This window comes from Macaca mulatta, chromosome 7 (genome assembly GCF_049350105.2).
Source record: "Macaca mulatta isolate MMU2019108-1 chromosome 7, T2T-MMU8v2.0, whole genome shotgun sequence".
Taxonomy (NCBI): Eukaryota; Metazoa; Chordata; class Mammalia; order Primates; family Cercopithecidae; genus Macaca; species Macaca mulatta.
In genome coordinates, this window is record NC_133412.1 from 142,419,909 (window position 1) to 142,445,813 (window position 25,905).

The 25,905-nt window shown below is 47.5% G+C and overlaps 3 protein-coding genes across 19 annotated transcripts in view; 2 read left to right on the plus strand and 1 right to left on the minus strand.

The window, feature by feature from the left end:
- The window catches only part of EXD2 (exonuclease 3'-5' domain containing 2), a 51,527-nt gene extending 47,935 nt beyond the window's left edge, over positions 1-3,592 (plus strand). For 9 of the 10 annotated variants that reach the window (XM_077938385.1, XM_077938383.1, XM_015143931.3 and 6 more), the window contains one exon: positions 2,115-3,592. In XM_077938385.1, the coding sequence (XP_077794511.1) occupies positions 2,115-2,331 (217 nt within the window). In that variant the 3' untranslated portion in view covers positions 2,332-3,592. 10 annotated transcript variants of the gene reach the window in all.
- A 3,127-nt stretch (positions 3,593-6,719) lies between these two features.
- Positions 6,720-21,846, minus strand: LOC144330328 (uncharacterized). Of its 6 annotated transcripts, XR_013396392.1 has the most exons (4): positions 21,430-21,815; positions 20,912-21,165; positions 17,518-19,035; positions 11,166-12,252 (listed from the first exon to the last, which is right to left on the minus strand). XR_013396392.1 is itself a non-coding variant. In XM_077941295.1 (3 exons), exons 1-3 carry the CDS (start codon positions 21,637-21,639, stop codon positions 19,012-19,014), a joined length of 402 nt encoding a protein of 133 aa, XP_077797421.1. In that variant the 5' UTR covers positions 21,640-21,815; the 3' UTR covers positions 16,188-19,011. The 6 variants fall into 6 exon arrangements, 2 of the variants coding, with proteins under 2 accessions (XP_077797421.1, XP_077797420.1); XR_013396394.1 differs by lacking the exons at positions 11,166-12,252; positions 20,912-21,165 and adding an exon at positions 6,720-7,312 and having other exon boundaries at positions 16,458-19,035; positions 21,430-21,479; XR_013396391.1 differs by lacking the exon at positions 11,166-12,252 and having other exon boundaries at positions 16,188-19,035; positions 20,385-21,165; positions 21,430-21,846.
- Positions 21,847-21,897: 51 nt separating this feature from the next.
- GALNT16 (polypeptide N-acetylgalactosaminyltransferase 16) overlaps positions 21,898-25,905 on the plus strand; it is a 96,036-nt gene continuing 92,028 nt past the window's right edge. For 2 of the 3 annotated variants that reach the window (XM_077941267.1, XM_077941266.1), the window contains exon 1: positions 21,924-22,215. In XM_077941267.1, the coding sequence (XP_077797393.1) occupies positions 22,039-22,215 (177 nt within the window). In that variant the 5' untranslated portion in view covers positions 21,924-22,038. Of the gene's footprint in view, positions 22,216-25,905 lie in introns of all 3 variants that reach the window. The other variant, XM_028851622.2, reaches the window with a different exon arrangement.

Genomic DNA, 25,905 nt, shown 5'->3' on the forward strand with positions numbered 1-25,905 from the left:
TATGTGTGGTTTTGTGTCTCTGACTTTATACAGGTCTGTGAGAACTGTGACTAATGAATTCATAGTTCCTATCTCACCTGCACTCCAGGGTATCGGCCCACTGAATGGAATGTTAAGCAGAATTGCTGTTACTCTGTAAATTACTTTTCTCTTTTTTCCTTCCTTTCTCCCTCCTTCTCCATGAGTACATAGTTGAATTCATGTGACACAATGTAGTGTTCTGAAATGAGAAATGAATGGGCACATGGCTCAGATGGTAAGAACTCTGGGCTACCATGTGCAGTTCTGCCTCCCAACTGTCACTTATTCCAACAGGACTAGGAGTTGAAATAAGGGAACTGATAAGTTCACAAAACCTTGAGAGTGATGCTGGTTGCCTATAGGGTTTTTGTTAACTGAAAAATTAAAAAGTAACTCTAATTATAAGCAAATATTTAATTTTTTTAGAAAACAAAAATTTGTTTTACTCATGCTACTGATCCATTACAGATACTGCAAATATTTATTGAACAGATATTTATAGATATACTAAATCTTGCAGCAAACCAGCTAATAAACTTCACATAAATTTCCTTAATTGTTTCTCATGACAACCCGACAAAGTAGGATTTAGATTTCTTACTGGTTAACTGCTATTATATCTTAAATTTTTAAAATCTTTCAAAGTTTTAAAAGAATTATAGAATTTTATCCCCATAGCTATTTTGTGAGGTTGTAGAATAGATGTTGTTTTGTAAGTTTTTTGTTGGATACCCTGAGATTACAGTTAAGTATCTTGCCAAGGTCATATATATTACAAATTAGAGAGACTGACTACTTTGACCCATTTCCAAATATGTTTTCTTTTGTTTTCCTTTTGTTTTTTCTTGAGACAGTCTCACTCTGTTGCCGCCCAGGCTGGAGTGCAGTAGCACAATCTCGGCTCACTGCAACCTCCACTTCCTGGGTTCCAGCGATTCTCCTGCCTCAGCCTCCCAAGTAGCTGGGATTACAGGTGTGTGCCACCACACCTGGCTAATTTTTGTATTTTTAGTAGAGGAAGGGTTTCACCTCGTTGGTCAGGCTGGTCTCAAACTTCTGGCCTCAAGTTATCCTCCCGCCTTGGCCTCCCAAAGTGCTGGGATTACAGGCATGAGCCACCACACCCAGCCGCCAATGTTTTCTAAAGCAGCTAAACCTCCTCTTTCAGCTACAGACTTTTCTAACAAATGCATCTTGCTGAATTGGATAGATGAATGCTGGACTTGTGACTGAGAAGAACAGTTGTTTGGAGACAGACAAGTTAGTGGGAAGCGCGTGAGCTAAATATTAATAATAAAGTGTCTGCAGATACCCAGAGACGCCAACACTGCTGGGATGGTCGGCGTCTTGGGAGGGAGGATTGAAAGTGGGGTATGAATGTAGGGAGAGAAGAGTGTGTGTGGGCAGGGTACTTCCTTGAGGAAGGCCATCTTTATTCACAGGAGGTGAAAGCACCATTCACATGGCATTGGAGCAGTTTTGAAGGACTCTGCTTAGGAAGGAGGGAGGGATTCATCTCATTATGGCACCATTTGCACAACTGAGCAACCATGGTAGCATTTCACTGTGACCAAAACACTTCTCACCACTGTGGCTTGGCATCTTCTTGTGAGAAAGAAGGCTCTAAAGAAATACGCTACCTTGCATTTTACATTCAGTTATTAAATTGTGTTGTGAAAAAGTGTAACATGTGGGCTGATTTAACAGCCTCATATAAATACTGTGTCCCAGAATGAACAACTTAAAAGAGGGATGAACTGGTCACTGGGTAATCCTGGAAGAAATGGAAGACCAGCATTCTTCATCCATTATCAGCTGGATGGTAGGGCCTCTCTTGTGGGAGCTGAACATTATGCAGTGGCCTTCCTGTCAGTAGGGCTCACTACCCTGGAATACCTTCTGTTGGGATTGTGAGTTGTATGTTCAGTCTATCGAAAAGGGCAGAGATAAGAAAGAGGATGTTTGGAAAACACCAAAGTAACCCGTTAGGAGTCCTTCAACCTCCCCATTTACCCTTGGCCTGCAGCATTTGAAGCTGTGAGGCCATCCTGTGCTTGTTTCCCTCAGACCCTTTGTTTTTCGTGTCTTGGCAGAATCTCCAATGAAAACTATGTTCCTCATGGGCTGAAGGTGGTGCAGTATCACAGCCAGGGTGGGCTGCGCTCCCTCATGCAGCTGGAGAGCCGCTGGCGTCAGCACTTCCTGGACTCCATGCAGCCCAAGCACCTGCCCCAGCAGTGGTCAGTGGACCACAACCATCAGAAGCTGCTCCGGAAATTCGGGGAAGATCTTCCCATCCAGCTGTCGTGATAGCTGCTTTCCTCCCAGTTAGGACAGGTGGGAAGCTGGAGCCAAGGTTGAAGAGTCACCTCTTCCCATTTTAATACATCATTAATTGTCAAAACCTGGGTGACACGAATCAGAATACTAACCTAGACTAATCCTAGGATGCTTCTGCTGGAGCAAAGATATTGTTTGAAGGAGAGTTTATGGTTTTGGATTTTAAGTGGGCAGGGTCTTTTATCCTCTCTTATTTTTGTGGACAAGAGAGGCCTTGGCCTTTATTTTTACTCTCCCTCTTCTGCTGTCCCTGTGCAGAGGAAAAATGAAGAATTCTCCCAGAAGTGACTTGTCAAGACTTTCAAAAAATGTTTTTAATGCATTTCTTCCTTGTCTGGTGCCTCAGTTTATCTCTAACAGGGGCTGTCCAGTATATCAGTCCCGTTAAGAGGGAAGAAAAAGTTCTTCCAAAGGCTGGAGAAGTGAGCAAGGAGTCAAATTTATTTTCCCAGTTCAACCTCATCATTATCATTTATTTGGCTTCATGCTCTCCCATAACTCATGTAGTTGAGATCCATCCCATCTGGGTCACTTCAGTCTACTTCACATACTTGAAAAGGCTTTCCTTTACACATTCAGGACCAAACAGCAAATTCCTGCCACATGCTTCCACCCTATCACTGGGAGAAATCCTTTTTTGGAAATGAGCCTTTGACCAGGGTGGGGCAGAAAGAACCACAAACTCCATCTCCCAATAGAACTTTGAAATTCACTCAGCTTTTCCTTTCATGCTGTTTGTTGCCTGCTTGTTGCACTTCTCCTGCCCCAGAACTGCAAGATTTTTAGCTTCACCACTTTCTGAGGGGAATGTTATCTTTTATCCGAATCAGTATCAGTTTCCCTATATTCTGTGCTTCATCGAATTTGCAAGACTGACCTCTTTTAAGCATTTAATTCACTCCCAGAGTCATCTGGTCAGGTTGCAATATGAGGACTTCTCTGTCTCCTCTGAAGCCTGGGACACCGAGGTTACTTAATACATTAGATGTTCAAAAGAGGAGTGTTATTTCATCTTTCAAAATGTTAGGCCATCACTTTGAGTATAAAATTGACTTATTAATGATTAGTATTTTTTCTAAAGTATTAGGAAAACTTTCTTATTTTATAAGATCTTAACAAGCTTAAAAAAGAATTTTATGACCAGAATCCAACAAGAGCTCTATTTTGGAATTGTGCCCAAGCTGGTGATGTTTGCTTTAAAATTGATAAATAAAACTACTTGTAAGCACAAGGCTCACTGGATGTGAATGTAAAACTTCACGACTTTATAAAACTGGTAAGTGTTCCTAGGGAAGGGGCTATTTATCCTACAGGTCCCTGCCTCCTGGCAGTGCCATGGTATGTGTGCATGGATATACCATACACGGTCACCATCAGCCATCAGTGGCAGCCCACGAACCTACGTACACATCCTGCATCTTGCTCCTCTGACCCTTCATTCCCATTTGTCTTCAAGCAGGCATTTCTGGGATCTAAACTAGAAATCCTTCAAAACAAATAGTACCAGCCACTTTGAGGAATGTGCGTTCACTATAGTGGGTTATTATGGGGTCTCTGCCTCCTGGCTGTGTTATGCGGAGCCCAGGAGTGGAGCTGTGGAAATAGATGGGGAGAGGCTGGTACTTGGGTTGTGGTAATAGTCAGGCTTGCCACAAGAGGGCACTCATAGATTTGTTTTTATATTCATTCTTGCGGAAAAAAGCGACTGGTTACTGAACGTAACTCATGACTTATGTTTCAAATTTTGCATACCTGATTTTAAGTCATTTTGATAGCTTTGCAAGAAAAATTTTTCCTTTGAAACAAGGGAGTAGGGCGGTTTCATTTTCTTTCCTTGTAATCCTTGTGCTAAGAGGTAAGAAACACTTAAGGTCATTTAAGGTGCTAAGGAATGGGTTTTCCCATGGAGCTTTCTGTAAGGCGCAGTAAAATAGAGCCAGCAGCAAAGTAGAGGAAAAAGCCAGACTGCGTCACACAAGATTTCTCATCCTTTTCAGGAGAGAGTTACTGTATAGATTTGAATCTTTTTTCTTTGAGTCTGCTTTGAACTTCAGCAGGCTTTTCCTAAGACTGACAATTGTCATCGTAAATGAGAGATTTGAGGGTAGACTTATTTTATGGTAAATGTCTATTTTTCTGATATAAAAGTAACAATGCTCATTACAGAAGAGTCTAAACAAAGAATAAAAATTAGCTATCTTCTCTCCATCTGGAACAGAGCTAAACTTTGCTGATATGTTTATGAATTTCCTTTCAGTATTAAAAAGTGCATATAAGGTGTATATTATTTAAACAAAATTGAAGGTCATACATATATACAGGTTGGTATCCTAACTTTATCCTCTGATTAACATGGTATCACGAGTAACTTCCTATGTTTTTAAATCTTTGAAAATAGATTTCTAGTGGTTCTACCTTATCCATGCCCATACTGTTGAAAATTTTGGTTGTTTCAGATACTTTTATTATCAGTGATGATGTGATAAGTTTCTTGTGTATATCTCTTTGGCTCTATCTTTGGTAATTTCTTAAAACTAGAATCTTAGAATTGGATTGTGAAGAGGGGAACTCATATTGCCAGGGTTGAGTACAAATTGACATCACCTTTTAGGAATGAAATGCTTCTCTTTGACCCTTTAGCTCCAGTGTCCCAGCATAGTCACTGAGCTTCATATGAGTAGCAGTGAGAGGACGGTGTCACAGCAAGGGCTTCTCTGCATGCTCCCTGATCTTGTGTTTGCAGGTTCAGCATCTCTTTTTGAGTCCTTCCCGTCTTCCAACCTTATTGCCTCATTTCCCCCTTGTAGTCAATGTTTTTAGAAATACTGTTTATATTTATTTTAAAATAAAAATGTAAAAAAGTAAAAAAATAAAATTTTAAAATAAAGGCTATAGGCAGATGTTTTTTTCCTGCTACATAAACAATTAGTGATTTGCCATCCCAAAGTGAATGAGGCACAATGTTCAGGGCTTTGTTACCACTTAAGAGCACAGCCATAAGTTACTTATTCTTATCCATGTCACGGATAGAGATGAGATGACAAAATGTATTCTGTTGAAATAAAGCCATTTTAATCCTGGATTTTAGACTCTCAAGAATCCAGCAGACAGAAAGAGGTTTTGTTCACCTTCCTATTCTGCCTGTTAGTTTGGGGCCCTAACATTTGACTGTGAGTTAAGTTCTTAGTTTACCCTGCCTCTCAATTTTTCATTCATTCATTTATCCTTTCTTCCTTTTTTCCCCTTCCTTATGTCTCAGCCTTATAAGAAGTATCATTTTTTTCTTTTAAAGGAGATATTTTCTCAGTTTGCTAGTTTACTAATTATTATGTATTTTAAATGAATCTTTTTTTCTGGTCTTTTATGTTTTCTATTATAAGATGGTCATTTTTCGAGCGTACCTAATCCCCTCAGGAGTACACTAAGAATCAGTTTTTGTTGGAAGAGATAAACTAAAAGAGGGCATAAGAATGATTTTTGTTTTGATTAACTATTGATTGATCTGAATAACATAAAAATAATACATAATCTCCCCAATACTTTTTTTTTTGACAGGGTCTCACTCCAGACTGGAGTGCAGTGGTACAATTATGGCCCACTGCTGCTTCAACCTCCAGCGCTCAGGCAGTCCTCCCATCTCAGCTTCCCAAGTAGTTGGGACTACAGCCTGTGGCACCATGCCTGGCTAATTTTTTTTTTTTTTTTTTTGGTAGAGAGAGGGTCTTGCTTTGTTGCACAAGCTGGTCTCAAGCTCCTGGCCTCAAGCTGTCCTCTCACCTTAGCCTCCCAAAGTACTGGGATTACAGGTATGAGCCACTGTGCCCAGCCCCCAAATACTTTTGTTTCGGAATTCAGATACAATTTTCAGGCATTCACCAAGATGTCCCTTGTGCAGAAGCCCAGCGACTTCTGCCTGTCCCAGTCCTGGAGTAGTTTTGCATCAGGCGATGGAGCAGGGATGACATGCAGCCACACAGCCTATGTGTTCAAAAGTACCTATTCCACCAGCCTGTTAGAAAGTGTGTTAGTCACTCCCTTTGCTTGAGGAAGCAAGGCCTCGCTTAAATGCTAACATGTTATTTGGAAAGGTGGGAAATACATTAGATCATTGGTTTTTTTTCTAACCAGCTTTATCTGTGGCCAATTCTGGTTGGGGGGCCTTAGAAACTGGGTAACTGGCCGGGCACGGTGGCTCAAGCCTGTAATCCCAGCACTTTGGGAGGCCGAGACGGGCGGATCACGAGGTCAGGAGATCGAGACCATCCTGGCTAACACGGTGAAACCCCGTCTCTACTAAAAAAATACAAAAAACTAGCCGGGCGAAGTGGCGGGCGCCTGTAGTCCCAGCTGCTCGGGAGGCTGAGGCAGGAGAATGGCATAAACCCGGGAGGCGGAGCTTGCAGTGAGCTGAGATCTGGCCACTGCACTCCAGCCTGGGCGACAGAGCGAGACTCCATCTCCAAAAAAAAAAAAAAAAAAAGAAACTGGGTAACTGGACCAAATGGTTAATCATTTAAGAGAGAATCAAGAACTGCCTTTGCAGAGGAATAGAGTTGTCAAAGGACCTAGTTCATGCATCCTGGGTTGTACCCCCTTCTGATATGGTGCAGGCTGCCTCAAAGGTCATTTTGTGTTGTGACTGAATGGAGATAACGTCATACCCTCAAGACTGAACTCAAAGCATTTGCTTTTTGCTATTTGTTATTCTCAAATTTTTTCTCTCTTGCTGGATGGGTAGCCTGTTGCCTTTCTCTCAGCATAAGCTTCAAAAGCTGCCGAATTTATAGGCAGCATTATTATAAGCATGATGTTTGGGTTCAGAATATTCCTGAGTTGAAATGGCTACTTAGAATCTACTGCTGCTGCTGCCTTTTTTTTTTTTTTGAGATGGAGTTTTGCTCATGTCACCCAGGCTGGAGTGCAGTGGCACGATCTTGGCTCCCTGCAACCTCTGCCTCCTGGGTTCAAGTGATTCTCCTGCCTCAGCCTCCCAAGTAGCTGGGATTACAGGTGTGCGCTACCACGCCCAGATAATTTTTTTATTTTTAGTAGGGATGGGGTTTCGCCATGTTGGTCAGGCTGGTCTTGAACTCCTGACCTTAGGTGATCCACCCGCCTCGGCCTCCCAAAGTGCCGGAATAACAGGTGTGAGCCATAGCGCCTGGCCCCTACTTCTGCTTCCTAAAGATCTCCCTTCTCAGGCTGCAGCACGCCAAGGTGGAGTTAAGATTCTAGCTATTCAGGCCACCAGGGTATCTATTAAGTCCTGGATAAGAAACAGAATTTTGAGCTTAGTAAGCTACAGGGGGCGAAAAGGAATGAGATTGAAACATGGATAATTTTAAAGGAGGTACATTTATTTGTTTAGTGGGGATGGAGTGGGCTGGGAGCTTGTTCATGAACTGAACTTTAAATTTTGCTCTTTCCTGTACCTAGTTCTGTCATGTATTGGAGGATCAGAGAAAAGTGTGCTGGTGACTGAGGTTCTGGTTCCAGCCACCAGCTGTGTGCCTTTGGACAGATCACTTTTCTGGGCTCCTTTCTGTATCTATAGAGGTTTGAATTAGATGTGCCGTAAGGGCCCTCCTAGCTGTAGCATTCTGTAATCCACCCCACTGTTTCCTTATGTGGCCCTTTCCCTTGAGTACTGTGTACTTTCTGCTTTGTTGCACACTCTCGTCCTACCCCCAGCACTGGGAATGGAGACTGCATGGAAAGAAGGGTAATGAGGGAAGCAGGATGCCACACCATGGCCTCATTGGCTAGGGAGAAGCCTGCTCTCTCCATCTGGTGTCAGAATACCTGTCTCACCGGAGATGTGTGGCTCTAGGGAACTCACATTTCCCTGTCGCCCAGTCGACTGAATAATCAGAAAGAGAGAAGGGAAATCTGTATGTTTAACCATATTGCCAGTGCTGTAGGATTTAATAGGAGATAAGTGTAAAAGGGAAATGAGGCAGGTGTGCCAGGTGTTGTAGATGGGAGGATATTGAGTGGGGAAAGACTTTCTCATTTTAAGGGTAAATAAATTAAGATTATATATATATATGTATATACACACATATATGTATATATACATATATAACACGTATATACACATACATACACATGTATACATATATACACACACATACATACATATATACACATATACACATATATACTCCATTACATATATACACATATATACACACATACATGTATGTATATATGTGTGTATATATGTATGTAATGGAGAATTGAATTGGGTACTTAAAAAAAAAAAAACTTTAAACCAGTAAGTAAAAATACTCTTTCTGTGTTTTGTGTGCAGTGTTGTGACAGCCCAAGAACATTGGAGGCATCCATAGTGTTAACACGTTCTTATCCATCCGTGAGTCCTAAGACATGAAGAACTCACAGGGAGACAGGGAAGCATCTCTGGAGCCTGTCTTGTATAACCCTGACTTGCCTTGGACTTTGTCCTGCTTGCCTTTGCCTTTGCCTGGGCATCAGCTAGACAGACATGTGCAAAATCTAAAGTTTGCATTTTATAAGCTGCTGAAGACATTTATCTCTATATATCCATCCCCTATGACCTGACAGAAAATACAATTTCTAGTCCATCCTTGTGCTTAGTTTCAGTCCCAAAGTGGATTGGCTTTTCATTGTGTAACACAGATTTGTACCAAGTGTGTTCATCATGGAGCTCTTTTCACAATAGTCACCTAGATCTAGACATGAGCCCCTGCTTTCTACCAATTGGGGTCCTTTTGTTGTTTGTTTCAGCTAGCCAAACAGGAAGCTCAACTACATTTCTCTGCCCTCTCCTCGATGGACCCTAACTTTATCTAAAATTCTGAAATTTCTCCTTATATCCCATGGAATCAACTAAAGCCCTGTTGGCTGGCTTCATTTCTTAATCAAGATATGTATGTTTGGCCCTGGAGGTTTGGTAAGCCTGAGCTGTTGCACATATGGCTCCCTCTGAGTTCTTGGACACAATGAGCAGGACAAAAGTTGGCTACGAAAAGGAACAGAAGATGACTTAGGTTAGTTTTTCTTTTTTCAATGTTATACAAGTGCAGAGCACTTGGCTGCCATCCCCCTCTCACACCATCAGCAGAGCTTGACCTTGGCCAAGATTTTGCCTCATCCTCTCGGCATTTCAGCAAAGAGTTGCATTTCAGTCATGGAATGCTTAACCAAAAGCACATGCTGTCGTGGTGGTTTCCAAAGAGTAAGTTTTTGCAAAAAGTCCACATAATGTTTCCTCATAACAGCAGCTTTCTCTGAACCACCAACCCAACAAACCTCTTAAGTGGTGAGTTTTTGGCTTCTTTGTCCACAAGGACTGGGATTTTTTTTTTTTTAGCAATACTTTATAAAGTGCAGTATAAGTAACATATGATAAAGTGCACAACTCTGAAGAACCCAACTCAATGAATTTTGACAAATGCATATATCCGTATAACCACCAGGGGCTGGTAGTGGTAATATTATGTGAAACACCTATTCTAATGATGTACATTTTGGGATTGGAAGGTTGTGCATTCATCTAGCTGAGAAAATTACTATGAAACAGTAAATCCAGATCAAAATGTGATGAAGATCCACCTGCCACAGAGAAAGTATTAATAGAATATAAGGCTAGGGTCTAGGAGAAGTGGCCCAGGAAAGCCATCCATTCAAATTTTGTTTCCTTCCTACTTGAGAGGATTGGGGATGAGAGGTCCACCCTTCCCTGGCTCATAAGCCCATGAGTTGTGTAAAACACTGTTCAATAAGGCAGAATATAAGTGCTCTTATATATTGAGTCCAGGCAGTTTTCCCTTTTGTCACATCTAGTGGATTTGGTTATTGCAAAGCTTCATGTTTGATTTTAATACGTTGATTTTTTAAAATAGGTAAAACGTACACATAGTATGAAATTTTAAAAAAATATATAATGAAAGGAAAATCGCTCCAGTCTTTCCGCCCTCCTTGAAAGCAACCAGTGTTACTATTAATTTGTATCCTTCAGAGAGATTGTATGTATGTGCGGTTTTGTTTTGTGTTTTAATTCCCAGGTTTCTTATTTGGTCGCGAACGAATAATATTCTCCACCCCTTTGTTTCATACTTTAGACTCTAGGGCATTTATACAGAAACGTTTTGGATACTGCAGCCTCAGTAGGACTAATTCTTTTTGTTCTGTACCATGAAGTTCATCCTCTGTATCTGTCAGCTGGTTCAAAAGTCCATGTTTCTCACAGGATTGGCCATGGGTTGAGAATCATTGAAGCTGTGTATGTTGGGCCCTCTCTCTCTCTCTCTCTCTCTCTCTCTCTCTCTCTCTCTCTCTCTCTCTTTCTCTCTCTCTCTCTCTCTCTATATATATATATATATATGAAATTTTCCATTAAAAATGTTTTTTTAAAAAAAACTCAGTCTTCTGTTTGTTTTAAAATAATGCTTAGTTGCAACCTAGAAGCAAACTATAGATTAATCTCTAGACAGAACCCCCTGCCCCACCATCCAAGTCAGACATTCAGAGTTCCCAGTTTGCAAATGTGACCTAGGATGGTTATTCACCTTCACAAGCCATCCTTCTATTTAAACATAGGATTGACTCCCAATTTAGTTTGAAAAGCCAGCTTCTCTGGCAGGTAAAATTTGATTTATACACTAATTCTTTCAAGAATATGAATCTCATGCAGAAGAGGGCTTATATTCTGCCTTCTTGAACAGGTTTTACACAACTCATGGGCTTATGAGCCAGGGAAGGGCGGACCTCTCATCCTCAACCCTCTCAAGTAGGAAGGAAACAAAATTTGCATAGATGGCTTTCCTGGGCCACTTCTCCTAGACCCTAGCCTTATATTTTATTAATACTTTCTCTGTGGCAGGTGGATAAGGAGGCACATCTTCTCCAAATTAGAACTTCCCGAAGATACACAGTTCAGAGAAAGGAGCGAGGCTCTTGGTGTTTTCCAATTCAAGTCCCGTATAGTTTCCCTAGGGCCATTTTACCCTTGGTGCCCTTTCATGCTCGCTCCTTGGTCTTGCCATAGTCTTAACACCCAAGGCCTCTCAGTCATCATTAAGAATATTCCCACTGGTCAGGGAGTGCCCTTTGAGTGTGCCCTTAAGAGCAGCTATCAGATTTGAGCAGTATCTGCTTTCTGACAAGTTTGAAGACAGGATGAAGGAAGCCATTGAGTCTTTCCCAGTGGAAATGGATACCACAAGCTGCCTTTGGGACTGTGTTCGATATGCGAGGAGTTTAGTGACCTGGCAGCTTGGGTAGGGGTGGAGATGTAAGTGTGGGTCATTCAGGATGGGGCAGGGATCTTCATGGTCTCAGCCATGTCATCCATTCAGGGTCCTGATGCTGGAATCCTTCCCTCAGCCTTTGGCTCCAGCCTTTTCTGGGCAGGGAAACAGAACGAGGCAAAATGCCTGGTGTGTTTTAAATAGATTCTGCTTGTGGCAGCCAATGAATCCAACAGCTTGGAAGGTGAGTGACCCTTCCGAGACTTACGTTGTGCCATTTCTCTTGCCCCTAGCCCCTGGAATACTGACCACCCTGGCCCCTCCTGCTGTCCTCCCCTCCGACCTAAACTCCAGTGATGTTAGCCATCCTCCTGCTGCTCCCTAGATGGACTCTCTTCAGGCTTTTCTGGTTTTAGTATTTATTACACTTTCCACTTGGCTTTTTCTGTCCGCAAAGCTGATTTTCCTCGTGCTATTTGTTCACTCCACCCAGTGCACATCCCCGTCTGCTGCTGCTTGTCTGACTCTCATGGCTTCTCAATTATCTTCTTGCCTCCACCTTCCCGTGGCCTGCTAGGGGACAGCCCCGCCCCATCTGGGCCTGTGTGCAGTTGGACAGGCAGGAGAGTCTGCTCATTGCAGTGACAAACATTGGGGCCTGCAATGTGAGGTCAGCAGTCAGTGCTAAATTACAGCCAGGACATCCCAGATTGAGCATAGGCAGCACGTAAAGCCGTTTTCAGAAGAGTATCTTTTAGCAGAGAGAGGACTTCAGAGGACCAATGTGGCCTCTTCCCACCCTATCACGGAGACCACTTACAAGACCTAAGCATCATGATCTCTGGTTTCCCAGTAAGGGGTCATACAAAGGAAGGACATGAATATTTTTTACTTACTAAGGGGAGATTGGCTATGTTGATTCCGGAAAGAGGTAGGGTGTGGGGAAAGTGAATGGAGGGTAGAGGCTCCTACCTCGAACAATCTCGGTTTTGGGGAGAGGGAGAGCTCCAGACTGGGAAGCCGTCATCAGTGATGACGGCTATTTCTTGGCAGTGTGGCAGTGCCATAAGTTGGCCAAACAGGTAATGGGGGAATCAGAAATCTGAGGAGGGGCATAGGGAAGTAGGACACACAAGTGATGGGCCAGCACCCATTCAAGGTTAGAATCAGAAAAGGAAAGTCAGGTGGAGGCTGGATGTCATGAGGGAAAGCTGATGAGGAGCCGGCACTGGGGAGACCAGGGCAGTGGGACCCTGCCAGAGACCCTGCAGCCCAGCTCTGCCACATGGAGGCAAGCAGTTTGGGGATGAGGCGAGGAGCAAAGGGATCTGTGAGGACCCTGTCTCCTACTCATCTCTCGCCCTTTTATTCTTTTTTATGAGCCTGTCCTCATGTTATATTAGTAGTAGAAAACAAAGGCAGTCTGCCTTTGAAAGGGGGTGGCACAGCCTGGAGAATTTAAGGCTGGATGTATTTCCCCCTTTGCTGAATTCTTAGGCCTCTTTGCCCATCTGGTGCTGGAGCTATGGGGCCGGCCCCTTACTGGAGCACTCTGAATGGAGTCCCTACACAGCTCGACAGCTCAGATAAGTGCCGGTGGCAGGGGTAGCCAGCAGTGGGTGTGCACCCACAGAACCCCTCCAGGCCCACGGGGCAGCCAGGGGAGCAAGGCTGTTGGCCAGCCTGGCTAGAGAGGGGTGTTTGCCTTAGGGAGGGCCTGGTCTGAAGGCAGCTTCCAGTGTGTGAGTCCAGCTCAGTCACTGGGCTCCTCTTCCCCTAGGCACTGAGCTGCAGAGAGACATGTGGTAGAAGAAAGAGGTAGGAAAACGTTTTTCTTGCTGGAAAAAAATTTTAGGTAAAGAGGTAAAAAAATTGAAAAGGCACAAAAGGGTATACAATGAAGGTCTCTCTCCTACTCCTGTTCCCCTCAAATTCCCCTCATCAGAGGCATCCCCACATGTACCAATTTCTTGTACATTCTTCCAATTTCTCCTTTTTTAGTCTGCTGTAATCCAGAAGTTTCCAGATTCTTGATCAAATGGACTATTTTAAGTTGTTGGGGTGTGTGTGTGTGTGTGTGTGTGTGTGTGTGTGTGTGTGTGTGTAAGATGTAGGGGGGGAAATCAAATGATAATAAATAAAATTGTATCCTAGTTGATTGCCCATTATTCTTGCTGAGGCAGGGGATGGTTTAAAACATTAAAACAAGTAAATAGAATTCTAAAATGCTAGCACTTGAAAGGACCTTCCAAGTACCTCTCCTCTCCTCTCTCCTCCCCTCGCCTCCCTTCCCGTCCCCTCCCCTCCCCTCCCCTGCCTTCCCCTCCCCTCCCCTCCTCTCCTCTCTTCTTTCTTCTGTTTTTTTTTTTCCCAAAGCCCTCCCTATAAACATGAGGAAGAGGCCCAGATAAGTGACTTTTTCAGGGTCACCGTGCTAGCTGACAGCACATCAGCTACTAAAGTGGACATTAAAGCAATGTTCCTGGGATTGGTATATATTTTGAAGCTCTCAGGAAGGCTGAAGATATTCATCGATACATTCTGAAGTATAATTTCTAAAACCCAGGTTTCCCAACTCCCAATTGTCCCAGTTGCCCAAGAAAATACTGAGTGCTCCATCTTTAGGTAGTGGTCTTTGTAAAGATAAGTGATGATTCAGAGGTGGAAGGAAAGACAAATGATCAGACATGGATTTAGAAATTTCCTCTGGTGGACACAAATAGGAGAAAAGAAATTAGTAATTCCAGGAAAAGCCCGAAGTCAAATTCCAATTGAAAACAGAGCATGCGCACACATGCACCCGCCCGCCCACCCATACACAAGTACTGGCAGAAGACAGAAGATGACTGCCGGCAAAGTCTATTGTCTGTCTATCCTGCTGGGCTCCAGGCTGAGATTCAGGGTCCAGGCAGAGGCTGTGAGAGGCAGCATAGTGCCATCCCTTTGCCAAAAAACCTGCAGCCTTCTGGCTTACTGTCACTGGGCAGGTATTTTCTTGTTGGGCGAAAGGGAGAAATGTCAACTTAGACTAGACAACGAAGAAGACAAGCTGTGCGTGGGGAGGATGTGCCTGGCCATGCCACCATGGAGCTCTGCCACCACTGGCTCCATGAGCACTGACAGACAGCCCCAGCTGTTTCCTACCACCTACCAGGAGGAAACGCCATAAGATTTACATGCTGATAAAATGGCAGGATGATATTTTAAAATCCTCCCTGTTTTGGCATCAGCTCCAGACACTGTGAGCAATTTCAGTGTCCAAGCCAGACTGATGGGCCTTTTGATGGCTTCAGAGGGTGGCTTCAGTGAGAAGGGGACATGTAGGACTGTAAACATCGGCTGTAAAAGCCTTCAATTGCTTTGAAATGGTAAATTTCCAGGCAATGTGGATCTGATGTTATATGCCTCCTGCATTAACAGCTTTTTCTTCCCATTCAATTATTTTGACTGGGAAGGGAGTAGAAATTACACTTCAAAATATATCGATGGATATTTTCAGCCTTGCTGAGAGCTTCAAAATATGTACCAATCCCGGGAACATTGCTTTAATTTCTACTTCCCAGTTTCACAAGGAAAATGGAGATATCAATTATAAGCACCATTAGACTGAGGGAAATGCAGGACCAGGACTATGGATCTCTCTTCAAATTCTCTTTGGTCTTGTCACCTGACCTTTTTGATATTGAGCCAAATCTTATTCAAACCCTAGGTCAAGGGGTCCATCCTGATATGTACCAGATGAGATGCCCAATAAAGCAATGAGTATTCCTAAGAGCCTGGGTCCAGGGACTTGAATTAAGGCATTTGACAGAGGCAGAAAAAAATGCCAGTTTTCTGTCTCTCCATCTTCACACGAGGCATCCGGAAGCCCTCATCTCTGACAACATGGCCTTTCTGCCATGCCTAGGTGCTGGGTACATAGGCAGCCACCCAGCAACATATTCGCCCCAGCTGTGTTTCTGGCTTTCTCATCTCTACCTGACTGGCGCCATCTAGTCTCCCTGAGCTCCAGATCTGGATTTATAGATGCCTTCCTGGACCGACCACAGAGAACTCAAGTTCACTGAACACACCTCCCCAATTGGCTCCTCATCCTATATTCCCCATTTCAGTTAATGGTTACATTACACCAAAGCACTAGTCTCCTAAGCAAGAAACTTACATGCTGTTCTCAAATCCTTTCTCTCAATCCACCTCCAACGCACCACCAAATCTTACCCTCTTTCTCTTCTGCTTCAGTGTTACCGCTCTCATCTGTACTTCTGTGGAGCTCTATTATATCATCTTGTGATTTTTTTTTTCTTCTGAGGCAGGGTCTTGGTCTGTCACCCAGGCTGGAGTGCAGTGGCATGATCATAGCTCACTGCAACCTCAGACTCCTAGGCTCAAGCTATCCTCCCAACTAACCCTCGTGAATAGCTAAGACTACAGGCATGCACCACCATGCCCAGATAATTTTTAAATTTTTAGTGGAGATGAGAGTTCACTATGTCACCCAGGCTGGTCTCGAACTCCTGGTCTCAAGCATTCCTCCTGCCTTGGCCTCCCAAAGTGCTGGGATTACAGGCACGAGCCACCACACCCGGACTCATCTTGTGATTATCTGTGTTTATTTCCCCATTGTCAATTACTGGACTCTTCAGAGGCTACAACCAGATTCTATTAATTTTTGTATCCCCAGTACCTAGAATTGCCTGGCATGGTAGGTGTTCAAGAAGGAAAGGAAAGGAAGGGAGTGAAAATTCCACGCCAATGGGCAATCAGGCACTGGCTTTACAGTCTGAGTGGGCTATTTGGCATTTTCATGGGACAGAATGGGGAGTAGCAGCAGCTGCCACCCTCAATATTCATTCATTCATTTACTCTGCCTAGATATTTAGTGAGTGCTGCCAAGATGCCCAACACTGTGCTAGAAACTCATGATACATAAAAGGAGGCTGCCAGGCTCTGCTCAGAGGAGCTCCCATTCAAGGGAGAGACAGGCATGTGGCAGGCACTAACCTGGCCTCTTGGGTCATGTAGTCTGATCTGAGGACCTTGGCCACTCAGCTCTGCAGAGGCGATGGAGAAGGGGAAGGGGCTCAGGAGAAGGTAGTGGAGACGAGAAGGTCAGAGAGGCCTTGGAAAGGGCTCTGCCTCTGGGATCAGTTCTGCTGAGGAGTGGTTTTATTTATGTATTTCTCCTTTGTACAAATTCCTTGCTTGTTAATGAAAATCATTTGACACATTTCTAATTAGCCTGCAGCCTCTGCAATGCTATTATTCTCAAATGCAACACCTGGGTTATTTCATGATCCCTAGTAACATTTATGGTTCTTGCAGTTGTCCACCAGAATTGGGGTCATTCCTTCTGCTACTTCTGATGGGACCACAAAGGACTTTCTCTCCCCAGTCATCCTGGGGCAGGAGGGCTTGGCCCTGGCTCCATGACTTGGGGAGGAAGCACTGGCAGGGGACTCACTACACTGGTCTGTCCTGGTCCTAGATGAGTCACCCGCTTTGTCTGTGCTCTAGTCCTGTACTCATTTCTCAAGTGCTTGGCTTAAGAGAGAAGTGCATTTTTCATGAAGCTACCCTGCCTTTTCTCCTCCCTCCCTCTTCCTCTCCCTTCCTTCCATCAACAAATACCTATGATATCGCATTCCAAGGGCTTTAGACAAACAAACAAACAAAAACCAAATACTGCACACTAACAAGCATGTACTATTTGCCACTACTATAAGCACCGGGAAAACAGTGGTAAACAAAATATACAAGAACCCCAGTCCTCTTGGAACACATACTCCAGTGGCAGAAACTAATAACTAATAAACCACGGTTATCAGATAAATAGGAGGAGGAAGATTGACAATAAGAAAGCTGCCAAGTTCCTTTCAAAGAGCTCAGTCCTTTCCTCCATATATAATGGTTTGTAGAAACTCACCTTATAAATATCTTTTCCTTAGAGACGATTGGTGCATTGAGTGCGCTCAGCTGGCAGTGGGCAGCGCATGCTCCACTTTATGCTGGCACCTCCGTGGGCATCAGTATCCTCCCCTGTGGAAAGGGGATGATTGCGCCTTCTTCACAGGGTCGTTGTGAGTATTCTGAGATCCTGTGTCAGCACATTGCCTGTTGCATGGTAACATACATTCTGTCCACCATCCCTGCCTTCTTTCCTGCTTAGAGCAGATATGGGCCCGTGAGGGTATCCAGTCAGGTCCCTTCCCTACCTTCTGGGCCCTACTGCTGCAGACAGAGCAAGAGCTTCTGAGCTGGCCCAGCATCTCAAAGGTAATGAATGGGAGGCTGGGGCCCTGCTCTGTGCCTTTCCCCTGCCTTGCCTCTAGCCTGCTCAGCAGAGGCTCTGGAAGAGGCAGCCACCACCCACGGGCAGGACAGTCTATGAATGTTGGACATTAGCCATGGCCAAAGAGGCTCACGTCAGATCTGTTCTTGGCAGCAATAGTGAGCAATCCCTTTCAGGAGGCCCCTTTCACCTCCAGCAGCCAGCAACAGCCTGCGGGAAAGAGCCCCAGGGGACTGGGGTGCTTACTAGGCAGTGGATTTTATATGACTTTATTTCATCCTATCTTTCCCAACAAAGTTGTGAGGTGAGAGCTGTCAGTGCCCCATTTTGCAGTTGAGGAAACTGAGGTTAAGAATTTGCCTAAGCCACTCTCTTAATTTGTGACAGGATCAGCATTCAAGTTCAGGTTGTCCAGCCCCAGAGCCAGGGCCTTACACTGAGCTGTACCCTTTCCCCCTCGGTTATCCACTCCTCTACAACCCCCACACCAAAGGCACGGAGGCGGAGGCGGAGGCGGAGAGCTCCCTGGGGCATCTGGGAACCCCAGGGGCTTGTGGAACTTTGCCCAGCTTACCCTGAGTGCTGGCTTTGACAGCTTTAAAACAATGTGCCTAAGAGAAATCCTGTGCCTAAGAGAAATCCTGAAAGGGAGGAAATGCAAGTTCTAAGTGGCACAGTTGGTGGGACCCCCGCTTCCCCCAGGACATCTCGTATCCCTCCTTTTATGGATGAGAAAACGGAGAACTGTGGGCAGGGGAAGTGAGGCTCCTGCATACAGAAATTCAGACCACACTGCAGATTTCCCAGTGGCGTCAGAAGCCCTGCACTCATACCCAGACACAAGCGTTGAAAATGGCACGGGACTTAAACTGAGCTTCACCACTTATTTGCTGTAGAATTCCAGGCAAGTTGAGTAGCCTTTGGGCTTCAGTGTCATCGTCTGCAGTTGGGGATATGATCATCCTTAGCTCAGGGTTGTATGGGCTTTAGAGACAGTTTAGGTGAAGTGGTGGCACAGTGACTGGCATCTGGTAGGTACTGAGTAAACTGTAGCTATTATGATGACTCTTGTTTTCAAAGGTCAAAGTACGTGAAGAAACAGTGAATTCCTTAGGTGTTGCTTTGATTCTATGATGCTGCTGGAATCCATTCCTAGTACCAGAAAGGAAACAATACTCATGGTCATTTCTGAGCATTGAAACCTATCCCAGGGAGGGCCAGTTCTGCACCCACTTGGGATTAGAATCTGAAACAAAGACCACAGACTGTGGCCAAGGTGGCAATTCCTGGTCTCTAGCTCTGCCAGAGTGCCTATGGCTTCAGGCACATTACTCCACCTCTGTCTATGTGGAATTCCTGTAAGCCAAATGAGCACGGTAATTACTTACTGTCTTACCCCCACCCCACCCCTGTCATCCCCCAGGGAAGTGCCCAACTAAGGAAGAGCTGTGGTAAAGTCATCTAGAGAGGCTACACTTCACTTCTGTGCAGTCTTTCTGGTGGTGGGGGCCAAGGAAACCTTCTGTCAGGGACAGAACTACCAGGAGTGACCATTTGGGGCAGAAATATAGCATCCTCACCACTGAGCCCTGGGCAGTAAGTGGTGAGATGTGAGAAACCCTGCCACATTCTAGCCCATCCTTCCCCTCCCTCCTTCTCCCCATGGAGCCTTCCTTTTGGAGTCACTAGAAGCCCCATCCGCCTGGTTTCAGTCAGCATGGTCCAGCTTCATCCCCATGCCGAGGGGTGAGTTTGGAGCCTTTCACCAGGAAGTGATAGGTGATATGATGTCTTCGGATCCCACATCCAAAGGCAACTAGATATGCACACACCACGCTGGGATGAGGGGAGCAGCCTATGACAGCAGGGCTACTCCCCAAGTCTTTTACCTGGCTCACCTGAGAGATGTGTGAAAATGGGGGCACCAGGAGATTACGTAGTTCCCTTACATTTTCTTGGTTGACCTGAGAGGCCTGTGGAGCCTAATTACCAAGGAGCAAGGTCTTTCCTGGCCTCCCACAGATGGCATGACCACTGGATCTGCCCCATGATTCCTGCAGAAACCAGATGGTGGCTTGGCATTGGTTTTCTCCATCTATGCAAACGAGCCCTGGCCCCTGGCGCACTATTAAACTCCACAGGGGAGAGACACCACCTGGGAGAGCATCTGGTGTCTCCACACCCCTGCCCCTGTTGCTTGTGACTGCCACACCTTATGCCTGAAACTCCCTGCTACTTGTGTAGACCCTTTTGGGGCCCTCTTTTGTGCATTCTCTTCTTTCTAGGCCCATTCCCACTTGGGTCACTTTTGGACTTATCTCAGTGTCCTCGTAACTAGTCTTCTGAGTGAGGATATCGTATTGCAGCAATGACCCTGGGTTTTCCGCGGCAAAAACCCAACTAGGGGTTTCTTCACCTCAACAGAAATGTATTGAGCATCTATTATGTGTGCAGTTTAGTCTCGAGTGCTGGAGAAATGGAGAAAAGCCATCTGATTTTACCTCTATCTGTCAGGGTGGTGCTCATGGGATGCTTGTGGGGGGCATGATGCTGTGACCTCAGTTTGCCTGATTCCCCAGGTGGCTTCATTTAGAGGCTGGACCCTATGTGGGTCTTCGGAGAAGCCATGGTGTCCAGCAGTGCCAGCAGGAAGCAGACTCCTCACCAACTCTGCCCCGGCATTCAAGGACCTCCTGAGTTCAGACCCACCCAGCCTGGCCAACCTCAACTCCCATCAAATCCTAGGCCTCCTGCAACACCCTGCAGCTCTCTCTCTTGAACACATCAAGCTCTTCCATCCTCTGGATCTTTGCAAGGCCTATTCCTGCATTCCCTCCCCTTTCCTCACCTCCCCCTTCCTTGCCTCTTAAGTGATTCATCCACCTTTCTGGGAGCTTTCCCAAAGACCACTTTACAATAAATTATTTCTTCCTCTGTTGGATCCCTACTTTGTTGTTACACAACTATTCATTGAGCGCTCTGTGCCCGACACTGTGCTAGTCTCCTAAAACTCATCTAAGTCACTTGCTTTCTGCCTGAAGAGTAGTTCACGCCTGATTCCCAGTGCCTCTAGGGCTGGAGCGGAATCTCAGCGTCTGTGTCCTCGTCTCTCACCACCACGTTTTGCACTTTGTCGAAAGGTGTCAGATGGAGAGATGGCTTCCATACTGGGCTCTGCCCACTAATTAGCCGTGTGGCCTTGGGAGAATCATCCGGCCTCTCTTGCTTCCCTTCTTTCCGATGAAATAATGCTGACGATGATATTTCCGGGTTGTCCAGGGTCTATGGGGCGGGATAGGGGGAAGCATCGTGAAATCCGGGAGCCCCAGGCCAGTGAAAAATGTGGAATGGCTGTACCCCCACTCTCCTAGCACTGGTTGTGAGGCAGCGTCGTTTCCCCTTCGCTCTCCTCGAATGTCAAGTGCACCAGCTTCCAATCCCTCCTCTGGGCGGGCCCTGTCTGGCTAATCTTGGCTGCAGATTCCAGTACAAACTCAGGACTCTCCCCCGCCCAGCCGCCCCTACCCAAGGACTCGCCGAACACACCTTGAATCCCGCGCCAAAGCGCAGCCCGGAACTGCAGCTCCGCGGCGCTGGCCCAGGTCGGGGGTCGCGCGTCTCCAGTCGGTGACTCAGGGCCACTCGGTCCGGGGGTGGGTGTGGGTAGGCAGGACCGACCAGGGCCGCGCGGGGGCAGCTGCCGGGCGTTCGGTCATCTAGCGGTGGGAGCCGAGGCTGGCTCTGGCCAGTCGCCATTCCGCCGCGGGCGTCTGTCTCGCCGGGTTCCCGGGCGCGGGAGGAAGGCCCGCGCCGCTTCCCACCCGGCGCGCTCCTCTCCCAGTGCGCAGTAGCCGGGTGGGTCAGCCGGCGGCGGCTGGAGCGCGGGGCCGGCCCTGCGCGCGAATGAATGGGCGCCCGGGGGACGCGCGCGCTCTGGGCTGAAGGGCATTAGGACCGTGAGGATCGCTCCGCGATCCTGTCTCTCCCTATCACCCCCCCGCCCCCCCGCCACCTCTCTCCTTTTTCTGCTCTGCAGGACTGAGCAGCTAGGCGCGAGCAAAAACAAACAGCTGGGGCTGCGAGCGCCCCCGCCCCGGCCCCGAGAGCACGCCGGCCCCGGCCCCGGCCCCCACCCGGGGCGCCCGTCTGCCCACCATGAGGAAGATCCGCGCCAATGCCATCGCCATCCTGACCGTAGCCTGGATCCTGGGCACTTTCTACTACTTATGGCAGGACAACCGAGCCCACGCAGCATCCTCAGGCGGCCGGGGCGCGCAGAGGGCCGGCGGGAGGCCGGAGCAGCTCCGCGAGGACCGCACCATCCCGCTCATTGTGAGTACGCCCCGAGCGTCGGGCGGCCGGCTAGGGAGCCGCGGCGCGCGTCCAGCCCCTGCGCGGCGGCCGGGGGCGCGGGGCCCGGCCAGGGGCTGAGTGCCCGCTGCGCCGGGCCGGCTTTGTATATGTTGGAGCATTCCTGCCCGTTGTTATGGCAACCTCTGCTGGGCGGCGGGGCTGGGGCGCACCGACTAAGGGAGGGTGTCAGAGGGTGGGGGCTGGGAGAAAGTGCTGCAAGTTTGGTGGGCCCGGCGTGCGCGCGCGGCTGGGAACGTGGCGGCTTTCCCGGCTCTGCGCTGCCGGGGCCGGGGGTCTGGGGGCTGCAGGAGCCTCGTGTGCCCCGGAAGGCTGCCGGGCCCAGCGCGCAGCGAGCGGGCTGTGGGAGCCACTCGCAGCCGAGCGCGTAGGTGGCAGTGCGCAGCCCCTCTCCAGCCTTCTGGGGGCAAAGGACATCGGGTGGGGGCGTGCGTAGGGAAGGCTCTCTAGGCGCTGCGCCTAGCTTCGAGCCCCCTTCTGAGCCCGGGTCAACTTGAACCCGCTTCTTCGGCGCGGACACTCAGCTCCCCTAGAGTTCTTTGGGTTGGGGAGAGGTCTCTCACTGTACGAGTCCCTCACTCCCAACATTAGGGTCTGCCACCACGGGTGGGCGGGCAGTGTCAGCGCCCGAGCTTGGCGATACCCTTGCATGAAGTCAGCCTCGCGACATCTAAGCGGGCGGGGAAACAAAGGCGGTGTGGCACAGCGGGGGCGGCGGCGGGGCTGCGGGGGCCCTTGGCGCTCTGGGGACCCGGGCGAGGGCGTGCGGAGCCGCAGCCGCCCTGCAGGGGGCGATCCTGTAGCTGTCTCCGTCCGAGCCCCAGGTGACAGAGCTGTGTGTGGTCAGGCAGGGGCACCTGTTGAGGCGGGAGGCTTTGGCACCCGCCGAGAGCGCGCTCGAGCGGGCGCGTTCTTCCAGACGGGGGCGGTTGGTGCACCGGAGCCTCGGGCGACCCTCGGGACCTACCAGGGCGGGGCAGCCTGGCCGGATGAGGACCAGGAAGAGGAGAGCCAAGTGGGGCGGGGGTAAGGGAGGGAGAGAGCGTGGCGATTTCGACAAGGAAAGATCTGGGCCTGGGGGCGGGGGTGTGAGGAGCTCTGCAGGGGAGGTGCAAGGTCGGGAGGGCTGAGGCTTGTGTGGAGCCGAATCCGAGAAACGCATCCAGACGCGGATCTGAACCCCAGGAATATCGGGAAGTTCATTGGAGAGTGTCCCCTCATATTCCCATCCTACCCCAGATTCCAAGTCCCCTGCAAAGGAACCATTATTTCAGGGCTTTGCCTGAGGAGACCTGGGGGGTTGGGGGGTGAGGTTGTGGGTTTTGTCCTAGTTACCAGTCTGGGTGAATTCTCTGGGGGCAAGCCTGATTAGGTGCACTGTTCCCTTCTGGGCTGTCCTCCCAGGACAAAAAGCTGATGAGGAAAAGCCTCCTGTGCTGAGGACCCCAGAGTGTTATGATCTGAGCAGAGGGACAGGTTGGAGCTGGAACTGTCCAAACCAGCAGTGGCCTCCAGACCCCAGGGAGCTTCCTCCCCAGGAGCCCAAGCTGCCACATTCATACTCTGTGACAGAAACAGCCCTAGTGCTGTGTCCCTCTTTCTGGTGAGGTGATGGGAGGAGGGTCTGAGTTGGAAGGGGAGGAGAAAGAGGCTGGGCAGGGAGGAGAAGAAGGAAGAGAGCACAGGGGACTGCTGCTCAGAGCCTCTGCTTCGGAACCCGGAACCTAAACCCTGACCTGGCCCATGCACCTCTCTCCCGCTCCTTCCAGAGTCCTGCAAGATCCATTGGGAGGGCCGCTCACATTTCTCAAGAGTCCCAGAATGGTGTAGGGGACCTGCTGGAAGGATTCAGCACTGATTTTGAGGGATGGGAATTGGAGGTCATGAGAATCACCAGTAAATATCCTCTTGTCCATGCTTATTCCCACAGGGTTTGACTTGCTGCAGGTAAGAAAAGGTCTCAGAGAGGGAAGCTAAGTTTAAAGTATGAAGGAGTATCAGGGAGATACTTGGGAGCTGGGAAGTGAAGGTGCAGGAAGAAAGGGAGGATGGAAGTCCCTGGGAGTGGCAGAGCCTTCTGTGGCCACTTAGGGGCACAACCAGCTCCCTCTTTGTTCTTAAGCTTTAGATGCCTGTTCCACCAGCACTGACCCCCTAGTCATGCACCACTTTTGACAACTGCCTTGCATTGTATCATTGTACTCCTCTCTTCCAGTTATTTTACTTCCATATGATTCACAGCTGAATGTAAGTAACGCATGCAGGAACTATGCTGGAAGCTCCTTGCATCTCCACATTGATGCACACAGCAAGACTTCTTTTATTTTTTGAGATGGAGTCTCACTCTGTCACCCAGGCTGGAGTGAGGTGGCATGATCTTTGCTCACTGTAACCTCCACCTCCCGGGTTCAAGCAATTCTCATGCCTCAGCCTCTTGAGCAGCTGGGACTACAGGCATGCGCCACTACTCCCAGCTAATTTTTGTAGTTTTAGTAGAGACAGAGTTTCATCATGTTGCCCAGGCTGGTCTTGAACTCCTGACCTCATGTGATCCATTTGCCTCAGCCTCCCAAAGTGCACAGCAAGGCTTCTTAAAGGAGTGAAATAGGATTCTCACCCATTTCTGGGAGCAGTCAATGCTTCATATCCCCTTAATATTATTATATTGTATTCATATCACCTTAATATTTTATTATCAACTGTAACCTGGCTCTAAGTAAGGAGGTAGGGGGATGTATGTTCAAGCTTCTGCAGGCATTGAACCCTTTATTCAACTTAAAAGGGGCAGGTGCAGCTGAGAATTTACTTTCTCCCTGCAGTTTGTGGTAACTACTTATTCAGAAACATTTCTCTGTCTAGTTAGGCCAGGACGCTGCGTGTGGATTTTCAGATTCTTAGAGAATGATGTGGCTAGCCCTGCTGTCAGAGACTGGCAAATTCAGACAGGCGTCATCATCACTCCCTTGGGGAGTCAGAGAGCTGAGCTGGGAAAGGGAGGGTCTGCAGAAGCGCCTGGACCTGGAGGCAGCTCTGCTTTCACAATGTCTGGACTATTCGAAGCCAGCCAAGCTGCTTCTGGACCTTGGCGCTGCCTGTTTGGCATTATAGGGTGTCGGCATGGCAACCGTATGGCCAGATTTCTCAAGGAGGTCTTGATTTTTAATATTCTGTCCTGCTGTCAGCCCATGTGTCACCAATTTTGATGTGAAAAATTTGGCTATGGAATCTGTAAAGCTAAAGGGAGATACTGATTCCATCCCTATATGGCTGCTTACGATGTGGCAAGGTTTGTGATTTTTCTATGCTGTACTTGATGGGCGAGGCAGTAGATCTGGGGACATCCCCTTGAATCTACACTGATGCACGCTGGGACAGGACCGCAGCCAAACTGGGAGGCAGGGCAGACACAGCTGGCCTTGAGTCTTCAGTCCTCACAGTTGGGAAGAACATTTGTGGTTGTTTTGGTTTGGGACTTAGGTTTTCCATATGCCAGTTCGCTAATAGGCATGGGTGGGAGGCTAAGGTGTTACATGGAATTTCACTTTACAATTTTTAAAAAGACTATTCATTTTCGGTATAGGTGCACTCATTTGCGTCAACAGTCTCCTATTTAGAATTGTGAAAGATTTAGGCAAGAGTTTTCTTAAACTG

Bases quoted from the DNA above. Each gene is read 5' to 3' on its own strand.
- LOC144330328 (XM_077941294.1), bottom strand. From the start codon at position 21,639: ATGGCGACTGGCCAGAGCCAGCCTCGGCTCCCACCGCTAGATGACCGA. The intron at 21,166-21,429 runs GTGTGTTCGGCG...CCCGCCCCATAG, and splicing joins GCTTTGGCGCGGGATTCAAG to ACCCTGGACAACCCGGAAAT.